We start from the raw sequence: 16,165 nt of genomic DNA on the forward strand, positions 1-16,165 counted from the left end.
TATTTAAGAAACAGTTAAGAAATTGTAGTAATTAATGTAATTTGTACCCCTCTGTTCAAGGAACTTGATGGAAAGAGCAAACAAAAGCTGCCTGGTGTCCTTCATGGTAATCTCGAGGACACAAAGACATCTGTAGTGGCACCACCACGCAAAAGCAAACGCTCACCTGAGAAAAAACATCAACTTAAACTACAAAAAAACATTCCCTTAAAAGAAAAATCTACATCTATTGAGGATAAATTGTCGGTTTCGGCTGAGCTGCAAATTGAGGATAAAACATTAAAGCCTACTGTAACAGCCGTCATAAAAGACGAAAGACAAATGGCTGGTGTGGAGAAAAGCAGAATTGAACCAACAAAACAGAAATCCCAGAGTCCTACATATACTTCAGAACCTTTTAAAGTACAATGTAACAACACTTCTCAAGAGGCAGCATTTAAAAGTCTAAAGTTAGATACCACAGCTGAGCCTGTTGGAGCTAAGCAAATAAAACCTGCTTTTGAGGAACCTGTATTGATCCAAAAGGTCATTGAGCAGTCTGCCTTTGGTGTTAGTGAGAATACTACACCTGTACCATCCAGGAGAAAGTCCAAGGCTTTGGCCACTGATACAGAGCCTGCCCAGACTAAGGTGGAGCCTGAAATGGTAAAAACTATTATTACTCAAGGGTCACCCAGGAATACAACAGGAACTGCTGCTGTTGAAGAAACAAAGCATATAGCAACCATTATTCTGGATGAAACAACAAAGACCAAAAAAAAGCCTGGCAGTCAGATATCTTTACTGAGATCCAAAGAGCAAACTAATGCTGCTGCTGTTGTGGAGAAAGAAACTGTGGTTATCCCAACCAGGAAGAAGTCAAAGAGTCTTGAGGTTTCCGCTGATCCAGAGCCAGTGGCAGACAATGAAAGAACTACATGTGTGGTACAGGAATCTGAGAAGTTAACCTCACAGTTTGTTTCAGGACCGGCTGAAACTGCTGTTTTGGAACAAAGTACAGTTTTACCAACAAAGCCAAAGTCAACAACACTTCCTCTGAAACAGGCTGACCAGCAGCCAGCACAGATGACAGGAGAACTGGAAAGTCAGAGGTCTGCTTTGAGTTTTAGGGAGGAAAAGTCAAAGAGTACTGAACTTACCACAACTTCACAGCAGGTTGTTACTCATAATAAAACTACTGATGTGAAACCTAAAGATAATATGAAAGAAACTGCCGGCTTGACATCGTCTTCAACTCCACAGATGACCACAGAAACTACTGTTGTGAAAGAAAAAACGCTTTCTCCAATCAAAAGTAGACCAAAGGGTCTAAATCTCTCCCCAGAACATGCTACAAAGGAAGGGACAGAGATAAAGCAAGAGCCAGGAAGTCAGAAGCCTTCATTGAGCTCCGGAGAGCTAATTGAAACTGCTGTTGTGGAGGAAACAAAGCGTATTGCAACCATTATTCTAGATGTATCAGAGCCATTGACTTCTGTCCCTGTACCAACTGATGTTACAACAACACTTGCTCTGAAACAGGCTGACCAACAGCCAGCACAGATGACAGAAGAACCTGAAAGTCAGAGGTCTGCTTTGAGTCTGAGGGAGCAAACTGAAAGTGTCGTTATGGAAGAAACAAAGCTCATACCAACCAGAAGAAAGTCAAAGAGTACTGAACATACCACAACTTCACAGCACGTTGTTGCACATAACATAACTACTGATGTGGAACCTGAAGATAATAAGAAAGAACCTGACAGCCTGAGGTCTTCTTCAACTCCACAGATGGCCCTGGAAACAACTGAAACTACTGTTGTGAAAGAAAAAAAGCTTTCTCCAACCAAAAGAAGATCAAAGGGTCCAAAGCTCTCCCTAGAACATGCTACAAAGGAAGTAGCAGCAGGTGAACTCACCACTAAGTCAGTCACAGAGCAAGCTGAGACCATTATTGTTGAGCAAGCCAAGCTTGGACCTACCAGTAAAGAGACAAAGAGTACAGACGTGTTATTAAAGGTTACTGTTGCAAAACCTGCACAGCTCAAAGGTGAAGCAGAAAATCTGATGTCTCACCTTACTTCAGTGGCTATCACAGACACAGATGCTGAGCAATCTAAGTCTGTACGAAAAAGGCAAGAGTCAAAGAGTTTGAACGTTTCCACAACTTCAGTGCCAGTTGTTACCCATAGTATAATTACTGAACACTATTCAGAGCTTGAGAAACCTGCGAAGGAACCTGAGAATGGAAAGACTTCTTCAACTGCACCGAGGATCACCAAGCCAGTCGAAACTATTTTGGGAAAAAGTAAGTTCTCGCCAACCAAAAGAGAGTCAAAAAGTCCAAAACTGTCCCCAGAATTTTCTAACAAGGAGAAAACACAGACCATAGAAAAGCCTGGCAGTCAGCTATCTTTACTGAGATCCAAGGAGCAAACTGATGCTGCTGTTGTGGAGGAAACAAAGCGTATTGCAACCATTATTCTAGATGTATCAAAGCCATTGACTTCTGTCCCTGTACCAACTGATGTTACAACAACACTTGCTCTGAAACAGGCTGACCAACAGCCAGCACAGATGATGGCAGAACCAGAAAGTCAGAGGTCTGCTTTGAGTCTGAGGGAGCAAACTGAAAGTGTCGTTATGGAAGAAACAAAGCTCATACCAACCAGAAGAAAGTCAAAGAGTACTGAACATATCACAACTTCACAGCACGTTGTTGCACATAACATAACTACTGATGTGGAACCTGAAGATAATAAGAAAGAACCTGACAGCCTGAAGTATTCTTCAACTCCACAGATGGCCACAGAAGCAACTGACACTACTATTGTGAAAGAAAAAAAGCTTTCTCCAACCAAAAGAAGATCAAAGGGTCCAAAGCTCTCCCCAGAACATGCTACAAAGGAAGTGACAGAGACAAAGCAAGAGTCAGGAAGTCAGAAGCCTTCATTGAGCTCCCGAGACCTTACTGAAACTGCTGCTTTGGAAGAAACAAAGCGTATAGCAACAATTATTCTAGATGTATCAGAGCCATTCACTTCTGTCCCTGTAACAACTGAAGTTACATCAACACTTGCTCTGAAACAGGCTGACCAACAGCCAGCACGGATGATGGCAGAACCAGAAAGTCAGAGGTCTGCTTTGAGTCTGAGGGAGCAAACTGAAAGTGTGGTTATGGAAGTAACAAAGCTCATACCAACCAGAAGAAAGTCAAAGAGTACTGAACTAACCACAACTAAGCAAGAGCCAGGAAGTCAGAAGCCTTCACTGAGCTCTGGAGAGCTAACTGAAACTGTGGTTGTGGAAGAAACTGAAGTTATACCAACCAGGAGGAAATCAAAGGGTCTTGAGGTCTCCACAGTTCCAGAGCCTGTGTCTCCCCTTGGTATACTTACTGGAATGGAGCCTAAGGAACTAAAACAAGAACCTGAAAATGATCCCGCAACCCTAGACTTTATTCAAGGGCAAGCTAAAACTGCTGTTGTGGAACAAAGTAAGCTTCTACCACCTAAGAGAAAGTCAAAAAGTACAGAACCTCCTTTAAAACTTGCTGACACTCAGGCACATCAGACAAGGATAGAACCTGAAGGTCACCAATATTCTTTGAGTTACAATGACCCAAATAGAAGTGTTGTTATTGAAGAAACAAAGCTTTTACCAAACAGTAGAAAGTCCAAGAGTGGTGACTTTTCCACATCTTCCGAGACAGTTGCTACCCTTGTCAGATCACCTGCAGTGGAGCCTGAACAAAATAAGAAAGAACTGGATGGTAAAAAATCTTCAACTCCAGATGTGGTCACAGAACCAACTGAAAGCACAGTTGTAAAAATAGGAGAGCTTTCACCAACCAAAATAAAGTCGAAGGGTCTGAAACTTTCCCCAGATCTTTCTCCCACAGAGCTGACAAAGACCAAGGAAGAGCCTGACAATCAGAAGCAATCTTCATCTCAAAAGGTGGTCACAACAACTGAAATAACTGTTGTGGTAAAAGGAAAGCATTCACCTACCAAAGAAAAGACAAAGGGTCTTGACCTTTCCCAAGAACTTGCTACCACAGTGCTCACAAAGTCCAAGGAAGAGCCTGACTGTCAGAAGCCGTCTTCAGCTCCAGAGGTAATCACAGCAGCAACTGTAATTACTGTTGTGGAAAAAGGTAAACTTTCACCAACCAAAAGAAAGTCAAAAGGTCTCAAACATTCCCCAGAACTTGCTACCACCGAGGTAACACAAACCAATAAAGAGTCTGTCAGTCAGAAGCAATCTTCAACTCCAGTGGTGGTCACAGCAACAACTGAATTGTCCGTCGTAGAAAAAGGAAAGCTTTCACCAACCAAAATAATGTCAAAGGGTCTGAAACTTTCCTCAGAACTTGCTACCACAGAACTAATGGATGCCAAGAAAGAATCTGACAGTCAGACATCTTCAGTGTATTCCAGAGAGCAAACTGAAGCTGCTGTTTTGGAGGAATTTACCATACCAGCCAGAAGGAAGCCAAAAAGTCTTGACGTTTCCACAGCTGTAGAGCCAGTCTCTGCTCTTGGTGGAAGTATTGACCTGGAGTCTAAGGAGACTAAGGAAGAACCAGAGAGTGGCAAGGCTTCAGCTGGACAGGTAGTCACAGTAGCCACTGAAACTGCTGTTTTAACCAAAAGAAAGTCCAAGGATCTAAACCTTTCCCCAGAACGTTCTCCCACAGAGCTGACAAAGACCAAGGAAGAGCCTGACAGTCAGAAGCCATCTTCAACTGCAGAGGTGGGCACAGCACCAACTGAAATTACTGTTGTGGATAAAGGAGAGCTTTCACCTACCAAAGGAAAGTCAAAGAGCCTTAAACCTTCCCAAGAACTTGCTACCACCGAGCTGACAAAAACTAAGGAAGAGCCTCATAGTCAGAAGCCATCTTCAGCTCCAGAGGTGGTCAAAGCACCAACTGAAATTACTGAAATTACTGTTGTGGAAAAAGGAAAGCTTTCACCAACCAAAAGAAAGTCTAAGTGTCTGAAACTTTCCTCAGAACTTGCTGCCACAGAGCAACCAAAAACAAAGGAAGAGCCTGACAGTCAGACGTCTTCAGTGTATTCCTGTCCAGCTGTAGAGCCAGTCTCTGCTCTTGGGGGAAGTATTGACCTGGAGTCTAAGGAGGCAAAGAAAGAACCCGAGAGTGGCAAAGCTTCAGCTGGACAGGTAGTCACAGGAGCAATTGAAATATCTGTTGTTAAAGATGGTATGCTTTCACCAACCCAAAGAAAGTCGAAGGGTCTCAAGCATTACCCAGAACTTTCTACCACAGAGCTAACAAAAACCAATAAGGAGCCATTTTCAATTCAAGAGGTGGTCACAGACACAACTGAAATGACCTTTGTTGAAAAAGGTAAACTTTCAACAACCAAAAAGATGTTAGAGGGTATGAAACTTTCCTCAGAACTTGCTACAACAGAGCTGATGGACGTCAAGAAAGAATCTGACAGTCAAACATCTTCAGTGTCTTCCAGAGAGCAAACTGAAGCTGCTGTTTCAGAGGAATTTATCATACTAGCTAGAAGGAAGCTGGGGCCTGAAGTGCGCATTTTACAATTAGATATACAGACCAGTCCTGAGGAGGATGAAAACACATCTGTCACAGGAGCAAAAAGGATCAGACCTGTTCAAACAAGTCTCCAGAGAGAAGGAGTAGCAGAAAGCAAAGATATGACTGCTGCAGTTAAGATGACCACAATAGAAGTACAAGAAAGGGGTACTGAATGTCAAGACAATGTGGTTCAAACAGGCCAACCCTCTCCTGCTTGTGAAGCATTGCCCCCAGATGAGGCAGGGACAGAATTTGTAGAAATAAGCATATCTGAGAGACATATGGTGAAACCAAGCCAAACTAAAACCCAAAGAGGGCTCTTCATAACCATGCAGGAAAAACCCAAAGTGGTCAAGAGACATGGTGTCCAGGAACAGCATCCTACACTGTCGACACGTGGCTTGGACAGTGTACCCAAGAGCTTGGATGAAAAATCTGTTACGATGGAGAAAATCCATATGGGGCCTGAAGTGCGCATCCTACAACTAGATATACCAACCAGTTTGGAGAAGGATAAAAACACATCTGTCACAAGAGCAAAAGAGCCAAGGGTAGATAGTGTTCAAACAAGTGTCCAGAGCGAAAGCGTACCAGAAGACAAAGATATTACTACTGCATATGTGAAACCAGCAGAAGCAGTTGAGATGACTAAAATAAAGGTGAAAGAAAGTAGTACTAAATTTCAAGACAATATGGCTCAAAGGGACTCAGGTCAACCCACCCCTCCTGGTTCTGAATCATTGCAACAGCATGAGACAGAGAAAGAATTTATAGAAATAAGCGTATATGAGCAAGACATAGTAAAACCAAGCCAAACTGACACTAAGATGGAACTCTTGAAACCTGCACAGGATTGGCCTACAGAGGTCAAGGGACATGTGGTCCAAGAAGAGCATCCTGAAGTGTTAACACACGGTATGCACGATGTACCCAAGAGCCTGGATGAAAAGTTTGTTATGATGAAGAAAATCCACATGGGGTCTGAGGTGCACATCCTACAACTAGATACAACCAGTATGGAGAAGGATGAAAACACATCTGTCACAAGAGCAAAAGAGCCAAGGATAGATGTTGGTCAAACATGTGTCCAGTGGGAAAGAGCCCCAGAAAACAAAGATAAGACTACTCCTGATGTTAAGCAAAAGAAGGCTGCAGTTAAGACAAGATTAGAAGTGCAACAAATCACAACTGAAAGGCAAGGGAATGTGGCTCAGAGTGACTCCAATCAACCCCCCTCTGTGTGTGCAAGGCAGCTAAGTGATGCAGAGACAACATTTGAAGAAATTAGCATATTTGAGCAAGACACTGTAAATCCAAACCAAACAGTAATGAAATTAGAGCTCATGAATACCACACAGAAAAGACCCCAAAAGGTCAAGGATCATGACGGGCAAGAAGTGAATGCTAAAGTGTCGACAAAAGACGTGCATGATGCACCCCAGAGCCTGGATGAAAAGTCTGTTAGGATGGATAACATCCACAAAGGGGCTGAAGTGCACATTTTACAACCAGGTACACCTGTCACTATAAAGGAGCATGAAATTGCAACTGTTGCAATAGCAAAGGTGTCAAGAATTGATATAGATCAAACAAGTATCCAGTGCGAAACTGTGTCAAAAAACAAAGACCTGACTTCAGCGGATGTTCAGCCAGAAAAGACTACAGATAAGATGACCATGGTCGAAGTGAAGACCAAAGAAAGACTCAAGGATCGCAGTATCCATGAAAAACATGCTGAAGTGTCAGTACATGACATGCATAATGTATCCAAGAGCCTGGATGAGAAGTCCGTTACAACGGGAGACATCCACATCAGTGTACATGATTACAAAACTGTCACAATAGAAAAGGAACCTGAGATGGAATTACGTATTCTGTTTGAGACAGTTAAAGAAAGCAAGGATGTGACCACCACTGACAAGTCTTCAAGTGAGATGACCCGGGTTGAAGTGCAAGAAAGCTTTACTGAATCCCTGTCTGAACCCAGTGTGGTTCCTCGTGCCCAAACCGAGAGACACACAACAGATGCAAAGGAAAATAAGAAGGAAGAGAAGGAGGGGAAGAGGACAATTCAGAAAGAAGAAAGAGAAAAGATGGTCAAGGTGGATATAAAAAATGCTCCACTCCCAATGGCCAAGACCTCTACCACTGGTGAAGTGACACTGCAGAGAATGGATTTGCCACAGGTAAGACATGGGGGTTACTTATTTGCAGACAGTGACATTTTTCCCACAATTTCTATTTCATTCTAAATGAAGTACCGTCCCCAGGAAACCCTTGATTCATTATAGTAGTATATAATGTAACAGAACTAACTCACCTCTATGTTACATGTCCATAACCTATCTCCACTGGTTTACTGTCAATACCCACCCAAGTCAAAGGTTTCTCTGATACAAACACTATATCAAAGAAATGAACAACCTATTCTCCTCTTTGAATTTCTATCTTCACCCTTCAAAAAATGTCAGTTTAACAATGCAGAATTCCTTTGTAACTACAATACAGACAAGTTGAGTAGACAGAGAGAAGAGAGAGAAAACAATATCCAGTGAAAAGGAGGATTAAAAAAGAAAAGTGCTGCCCACCTGTGCTACCAATGGTTTCAGTACCTCCGGGGTAGTAATATGAGGTTCCTCATACATGTTATCACTGTCTTGCAAGTTAAAGGGGGGGTAAGGCTTAGTACAAACAAAAAGTATAATTCAAATGGGATAGATGTTTTACAAAAAGAGACGAGAGTTCTTTTCTTAGCTCAACCGAAACGCTATACAATTGTATGTAAGAATCTTTCCTGCTTAAGTTAATATCAATCGTTTAAATAAAATGATCAAATCCTTCACATACAGGCTTTAAGTTCATACAAGGATACAGGTGTGATGAGCATGTACTGTCAGCATTGATGGTTTAAATCTATCTCATGGTTGTGTTATTTTGTCTTTTCATCCTTTTTGATGCTCCATGTACCAAAAAACACAGGGAATATTCGCAGTATTCCTTTTTTAAAGCTATAGTGCGTAGTTTCTGTTGCTCCAATGTGTTAGGTTTGCCGTTTGACCCAAAACACAGAGACAACACACACAGAGGCAGATAGTTAGTTAGAGATGTTTATTTGAATAGTCAAACGTAATTGTACGAAGAGGGGGAGTTTGGGCAGTGTAGCTTCTGGATGGTAATGAAGCGCGAGGCAGGCAGGCACTGAGGAATCCAGGGCAGAACTGAGATTCGGAGCAGGCAGTCTGAGAGAGTCCAGTCTTGACTCACCGACAGAAATCCAGAGGGGATGTGAGTGAGCAGTGCAGGGTGGAAGTCGGCAGCTCAGCAGAAAGCGGCAGAGCAACGGCTCGACAGGTCTCAGCGGGGAGGCAGTGAAGCAGGTAACACAGGTAAGTTGCAGGTAGCAGCAGTTTCAGAGCGGGATCTGAACAAAGGACAACAGGATTAAACCGAGTACTAAGATTTAACAAAATTAGGAGCAGGACACCACAGCCAAGTTACCACAAGAGTAGTTTAACGATCTGGCGCTGAAGAGGTGAACAGCCAGGGTAGATATACTGCAGAGGTGATGAATGGAATGAGCTGTGTGTAAACTGTGCAGGAGTGAATGGCCATGCCCCTTGACCTAGATCCTCTGTGCAGACGAACACAACACAGACAGAGACAACAGGAGAAAAGGACCACACGCAGGAAGGGAGAACACAGCCAACCCATAACACCATGACGAATTCTAATAATGACAACAACACTGTCTGCGCATCCACATGATGCAAGCCTTCAGTGATCGCGTACCTACGTTACAAAACCCATTACTAACCTGTTCAAGAGCAGTAAGGCGACATCCGTGTCTGACCTTAGTCCCTTTTTTCTTTCTTTTTTTTTTAGTGCTTTCCAATTAGGAAAAGCCACACCAATGGTTATCCGTCTTTGTTTTCCCCATCAGCCACTTTCTTTTTGGGATTTGAGTCCTTCTGCTGAAATGTGTAGGTCTTTTCTTAGCAGTACAGTCACTGACTGAAACATTTTGTGGATGGTTCTTCAGGTTTTCAGCCATGCCTTTACCTGTTGCAGCAGTCCTCTTCGCCTCCAAAGCTGAACACTGCTGTTGTCCTTTCTCAGCGGTGCTGTGAAACGCATCACTCGAGCTACTGTGCGCGATTGTCGCCGGACTACACCATTTTGTAAAGCCATACTGAGAAATACAGAGGGAGTTTTGTGGAGCTGATAGGCTTAATTAGCTTTGTAGCAACTCATTTGGCAATGGCTTAAATGTAACGGACGTTCATTAATATTAAATAGCATACTATTGCTTTAAATTAGATCATGTTTGGACTTGACCAAAACCCATTTGGGAATTAACTGGAATTTTGAGACTCCAGACTCTGAAGTGTTTCTGTGTTTTTAGGATAAACCACTTGAAGATGCTCCAGAGGCTCTGATTACATCCACCATTGATCTAGACAACCGCCTAAGCAGGCTGGTGTCTCGAATCCTGAGCTGCAAGAACCACCCAGCTGAGCTCAACCCAACAGCCATGGCCCAGCACCTGAAGGAGGCTCAGGTGCGATTCAGAATGACAGGGTGCATGACTCACTAGAGAAATAAAAAAATTCTTTATGGCAACAGCTTGATTTATAAATACTGGTGGACAGCAGGTTGGGTTATAATGCCAAACTACCTAATAAATTGGAAAACTCCAATGCTTTTTTGTACCAACCTGTACAAAGGTGGATATTAAAAACAACAGTACACATTTGTCAAAATAATCGTGAAACAGACCATTACGATTGTAATGGTTGAAATAAACATTCATAGCATTTTACTTGTGTTAAGTAACAATCAGATAATCTCAAACATTTGTGTCAAAACTACAGGCTTTGGATAATTATTTTTACTTTCTCTTCCTGAGTACAGCAGTGTAGAGAGACTGCCCAGGAACAGTTGTCATTGCTCTCTCAGCTGAGAGGAGCCGATGCTGAGAACAGTGATGCTCTGGAGCATGTGGAGGACCAGTGGAGCACTGCTGCCCAGGATGCAGCTGCTGTCATCCAGAATAAAGAGGCCCAGCTGCAGCTGGTGACTGATCACTGCAGACAGACCGAAGCAGCCAGGACCACGCTGGAAAGACTGACAGCAGAATTGGATGTTCTCAGAATGTGAGTTCTCATCTATGGTTTCCTTTTAGTTTCTTAACTGACGGTTACAGTTTAAGGTACTATACAATATGTTGCAATAGAAATAGAGCGCATCACGTCATACTCTGAAAGCCAGGCCCACCGGAGGGGAAAATAATTGGCGCCCCAATGTGCAACCAAGGGCTGACACGCTAACAAAGTGCCTGTAGCTAGCTAAACACTTTAGATTTGAGCATGTCAAAGAATTATTATTTAAGCAACCCATGTCTACCAGAGATGACACATTAGCTGTTAGTAAGCTAATGTTAGCTATATGTTAGCAAACTATGGTACTTGCAAACATAATACTAGCTTAGCTTTCTGATTTATCCACATTCCACTATAACACACAAGTTACATACTGTGTACATAATGCATATATAATGCTTAACTTACAGACATATAGTTAACCTAAAACTGCTTGCTGCACACGTAACGTTGAGCATAACATTAGTTAGTGTCAGGCTCAGTTCAGTTTATTCTTTGTCCCAAAAGGGCAATTTGTATGCAGCAGGAAGACATCACATAAAGAATATACAACATATATATATATACAACACAAACCCACAGTCTCCCCATTATCCCTGCTCAATCCCCACGTCTGTATCCACTTTTGTCTTCATAAAAGCTCAGTTTTTCGGTTCAGCAGCTTATAAAAACTTAACATTGTTGGTAGTGCATATCATCACACAGCAACTTTAAGGCATTTTTCTGTTTGCTAGCAGACGGAATTAACGAGGAGGAACCTTCACCCAATACAAGTGAATGGAGAGCACAGAGTTGTTTTTCCCTCCAGTAAACGTGCTCTGTCTCTATAGAGAACCAACCCTACAGTCACATACAAGACAAAGTGACAGGATACCATTCATTTTCAATGGGAGTGGCCGTTTGCCAGCGACAAGCGACGAGCTTGCTACGAGCAAGGCGGGGCCAAAATAGACAAGAAGTCTATTTTATGCAAATGCGTCTGACAAAGCGACTGCCAATCGGAGTAAAGGTAGCATGAGGGCAGTGTGACGTATGTCAGTGGCATTGACATATATATAATGGACCAATAGACCCCGTTGCTCTGGACGGAGACCAGTGAAGGCTATTAGAAGCACTTTTCCGGTGATCTCTTGCTTTACTGCGCAGCCTCCAACTGACAGACAACGTAAATGTGACGTGAGCAACGTGTCTGAAAGTTGGAAGTCTTCTAGTAGCTGTGCCAAGAGAAATCTCAATCATTCCCAATCTTACAGAGACGGAGAGCGTAGGTATATGTGAGGAGATAACATAGACACAGGCTAATTACTGATCACTAACATGCTAGTTAACATTAGTAATTAAACCTAAACAGCTAACGTAAGTCGAAACTGCCTGCGAGCTTCTCCTGTACTATACGGTAATTCCTCTACTGTGCGACAGTAAGTCACTTGGTTATGACACAATCGTTAGCCTATTTTTACAAAAACGTCTGCTACGGAGCCATAACGTGAGGTACAAGGTAATGGAGCCTTTTATACATTGTCGTGTTTCTTTAGAACTAAACAATGGACAAATAGAGTCTTTAAACATTTCTGATGTAAAGTTATTCGCTGTCAAAGTGGCGCCAAAATGTATGCTAGTCAGTGGAATGCTAACGGGAGGTGATCTCTTTGTAGCGTCAAAATGGCACCATAGGAGGTTCGAGTTCTGAAGCGAAGCTTACCCCCTTGGTCAGTGGCTCGAGTCGAAGAAAATAATTCAAGATGGCGGAAAACGTTCAGGACCTCGTATTTATGTATATTTGATATGTTTGGCATTTTATCTCATATTTTGTTACTTTTATCGAGAAATAAATACTTTTAAATTCAAAAACATTGTTATTGTGACTTAACAATACCTCTGAAGTAACTTTTAAGACGTGCTTGAAGGTAGCACCAGAGAATTTCTGTTTACTGTTGCCAAGCAACCAGGGGTAGCCTAGGCACGCCCAGGAGCGCCCACAAGCAAGTGCATGTCGCTGTCTTTTGTAGCTAATGTGACTGTAGGGTAAGAAGGAGCAAGACTGAGTCAAGGCTAAAGGGGGACAGAGACCGGAAGAACAGGAGTGTTGAATCTTTCTAAAGCAATATTTTGTTTGTTAACATTAAATGTAATGTAAATCTCAACACTCCCCTCATACTTATATCTTTAAAGCTGCTGTAGGTAAGATTGTGAAGAGCCAGGACTTTGCTAACAAATTTGAACATCGACAACTTCTCAGTCCCTCCCCCCTTTCTGCTGCAGCCCAAACCGTCTCCTAAGCCCCTCCCACACAACGGAGTTTGACAGAACTGCCGGCATGTCAGACAACATATTCAATAACTAAACACCAACACAACGTTAACTTTACTCACCAACAGGGAAGGGGGAGGGGAGAACGCTATTATATGCATGTACTTGCCTGAGCAGTGATTGACAGGCAGATAGACCACCCCTGTGGCCCTGATTGGAGAAAATCAACCGGGAGCGGTGGAATTTTGCCAATCGCAGTACAGGCTGTAGGTGGTGCCAGAGGAGCTGGATTTTTTTTATATTACATAATTCATGTAGTTCTACTGGAACATAGGGTCAGTTTCAGCAAATGTGACAGAAAGTTAGTTTTATAAGACTTACCTACTGCATCTTTAACAACTGTTAAAGACTTAACTGTTTTTCTTTCAGGTCCCCTAAGGAGAGCAGCTCCAAGGAGGCAGAGCGACTGTGCTCCTTACAGAGGAGTATGGAGGAGAACAGAACAGTACTGGGGGAGTTGCTCATGACCCATACCAAGTTATATCCCCACCTCAGCTGGTCTAAGCGAGCACCCGCACAGACTGAGCAGAATAACCTGCAAGAGAAGTGGAGAGGCCTGGAAAGAGCTGTGGAGAGAACCTTGTATCACACAAATGTCCATTTTCACGAGACCAGCAGCCTTCAGTCGGCAATATCAGATCTTCAGGAACATTTGGAGACAATCGGCAAAGACCTTGAAGCCAAGTCTCCTTCAGTTACTCAGTGGAACTGCAAGAAGGCACAGCAGCTGATGGTGGCAAATGCTGAGGTTAAAGCTGCCTGGCAAAAATACCTTCATCTGCAGCAGCTGTTGGAGGCGCTACTCCTCGGCTCACAGTGGGAGAAGGATACAACAGAAATACAGCAGGGGCTTCAGAGCGTCAAAGACCAACTTTGCCACACAGAGGAACTAGTGTCCTCTCAATCTCAGAGCAGTAGCAACGCCGTCATGGAGAAAATGATGGTGGTGATGAGGGATGGCCTAGTCTGGGCGAAGCAGACAGAAAGTGAGATTGATGGCCGGAGGAAAAGGGTTGCTCTCTTCCCCGAGGAGGTGCACCGGCAGCTCAGAGATCTGAAGAAGCTGCAGTCTAAGGTCATGGCCAAACAGGGCCAACTGGAGACACTGGTGGAGGAGGTGACAGAGCTCCTTCCACAGCTGGACCAGGCTGAGGAGGTGCCCATGGTGCGCTCCTCTCTGAAATCCCTCCAAGAACTCTCAAAGTGGACGTCTGAGAAGCTAGCCAAGGCTGTTAGAGAAATTGAGTCCGGACTGCAGACCAGAGAGAAGCTGTCAGAGCAGATTGCTGACCTAGACTCCTGGGTTTTGGCTCATCTACACAGAGAGGCCTCCAAGAGTCCAGACAGTGAGCTGAGGAGCCCTGCTGAACTGGACCGCCGAGTTCGTCAGATCCAAGAGACCCTGGCTGAGGCAGTGAAGCAGGCCGCTGTCTGTGAGGCTCTTCTAATGAAGAGTAAAGACATTGCCTCTGAACTCAGCATCACAGAGAACTGTTGGCTTTTTGACAAGCTTACCAACCTCCAGGAGGACATCACAGCCATCAGCAGCTATGAGAAGGCCAACAAAAAGGAGCTGGATGAACTCACCCAGAATCTAGATTCCAGCAAGAAAAACCTGGTCACCATAGAAACAAGCCTGAGGCAGATGCTAGTAGATCTGAGTAGATACAGGTTCCCCATCACAAGCGAGTCCCTGCAAGCTTTGGAGCCTTCCAAACACATGATTTTGGAGCACAAGTCCCAGGTTGACCTTCTGCAACAATGGATTCCCCAGGAAAAGACGAGGGAACTGTACTCAGTCACTTCTGAACTTCTCAGCAAAATGGTCACCCTGGAAATGAAAGCTAGAGGCCATGAGAGGTACCTGAACAACAGGCAGTGTGTGGAGGACCTCAGGGAGAACGTTCAGGAGCAGGTCCGTCAGGCCAAAGACGACAGCCTGGCACTGGACGAGAAGTACCAAGTCTGTCAGACCCTCCTCGTCCAGCTTCCTCTTATAAAGTATATGTCTGAGGAGGCTGGCTCCAAACTCCAGATGATCTCCACTGATCTTTACCCGTCACAGCTGAGCACAGAGCGACAGAGACTGAAACAAAATGAGGGGAGCCTTGACACCTTGGAGATGATGCTCTACAACAACCTCAGCATCATGGAGTGGAACCTGCTGAAAAATCTGGACCTGGACTCCGAGAAGGCAGCCACTCAGGCCTTCCTCTGGAAGAGCCAGCAAGAGCTCCAGAAACTCCCCATGTTGGAGCCAAATGAAACCGAAATTAACAACGAATACCAAAGGATCATGTCTTTGAAAAAGACTGTAGAGTCCAGAATGAGAGGACTGGAGGTTCTAGAGCAAAAGAAGGGAAAGAGACTAAGACATGGATCCCAAGATCTGATAGACTTAAAGAATGCAGTCCTCTGTGAATGTGACTCACAAATGGCAAGTTGTACTGTTCTTGTTTGTTTTGATATTGAAATGTTTGCCAATAACTTTTAATTAAGTTTTAATTAAGTTTAGACAATTATAGAGAAGCATTTGCAAGTTAATTTACAATATCATTCTGTGTCTGACGACTATTTTAATCATAATTACAAAGTGAAACCCACCCATCCTGTACTCTGCAGCTTAAACAAGTTAATTCCATTATTTTCACATACTAAAATAGTGTAGGCACAGGCAGTCAGCTATTTTCCAGACCAGGTCCACTAAATAACTAGTTTAGTAACAGATTCAAAACATTTGATGCCAGGTCAGAATCCAAGCTATATCTGAAGCTAAAATCTTACTCATACTGTACTTAGCACTAATAATGTAGTACTCAAGACCGTCTCAAGACCGCTTTTTGAAGATCTCATCTCGGAATCGACCATTACTCATCTTGTCTTGGCCTCAGATAAAGGGGACTCTGGATTTTATTTCCTACTTTTATTTTACACATATTCTGATTTATGTGTTATCATTACCGTGATGGGATGTAAAACTACCTGCTTCAAAAGCAACCAATAGCTTGACATTTCTAATTTGGCATGTGTTACTTTTAACTCTCTCCCCACCAAACATTCCCAAGAAAGTGAATGTGGGAGACAGGAGAATAAGCTCTAGCTGTTTGGGAGAGGTCAGCCAAATTGTGAATGAAAAAATCTAAATTTG

At 43.3% G+C, this 16,165-nt stretch overlaps 1 protein-coding gene across 1 annotated transcript in view; it reads left to right on the top strand.

The window, feature by feature from the left end:
* The window catches only part of LOC120548886, a 193,550-nt gene that overhangs the window by 131,495 nt on the left and 45,890 nt on the right, over window positions 1-16,165 (top strand). The window contains exons 56-59 of the mRNA XM_039785398.1: window positions 61-7,734; window positions 9,951-10,106; window positions 10,460-10,701; window positions 13,387-15,454. Coding sequence (XP_039641332.1) covers window positions 61-7,734; window positions 9,951-10,106; window positions 10,460-10,701; window positions 13,387-15,454 — 10,140 coding nt within the window. The remainder of the gene's footprint in view (window positions 1-60; window positions 7,735-9,950; window positions 10,107-10,459; window positions 10,702-13,386; window positions 15,455-16,165) is intronic.

The sequence above is a fragment of the Perca fluviatilis genome, chromosome 20 (genome assembly GCF_010015445.1).
Source record: "Perca fluviatilis chromosome 20, GENO_Pfluv_1.0, whole genome shotgun sequence".
In the NCBI taxonomy this organism is placed as follows: Eukaryota; Metazoa; Chordata; class Actinopteri; order Perciformes; family Percidae; genus Perca; species Perca fluviatilis.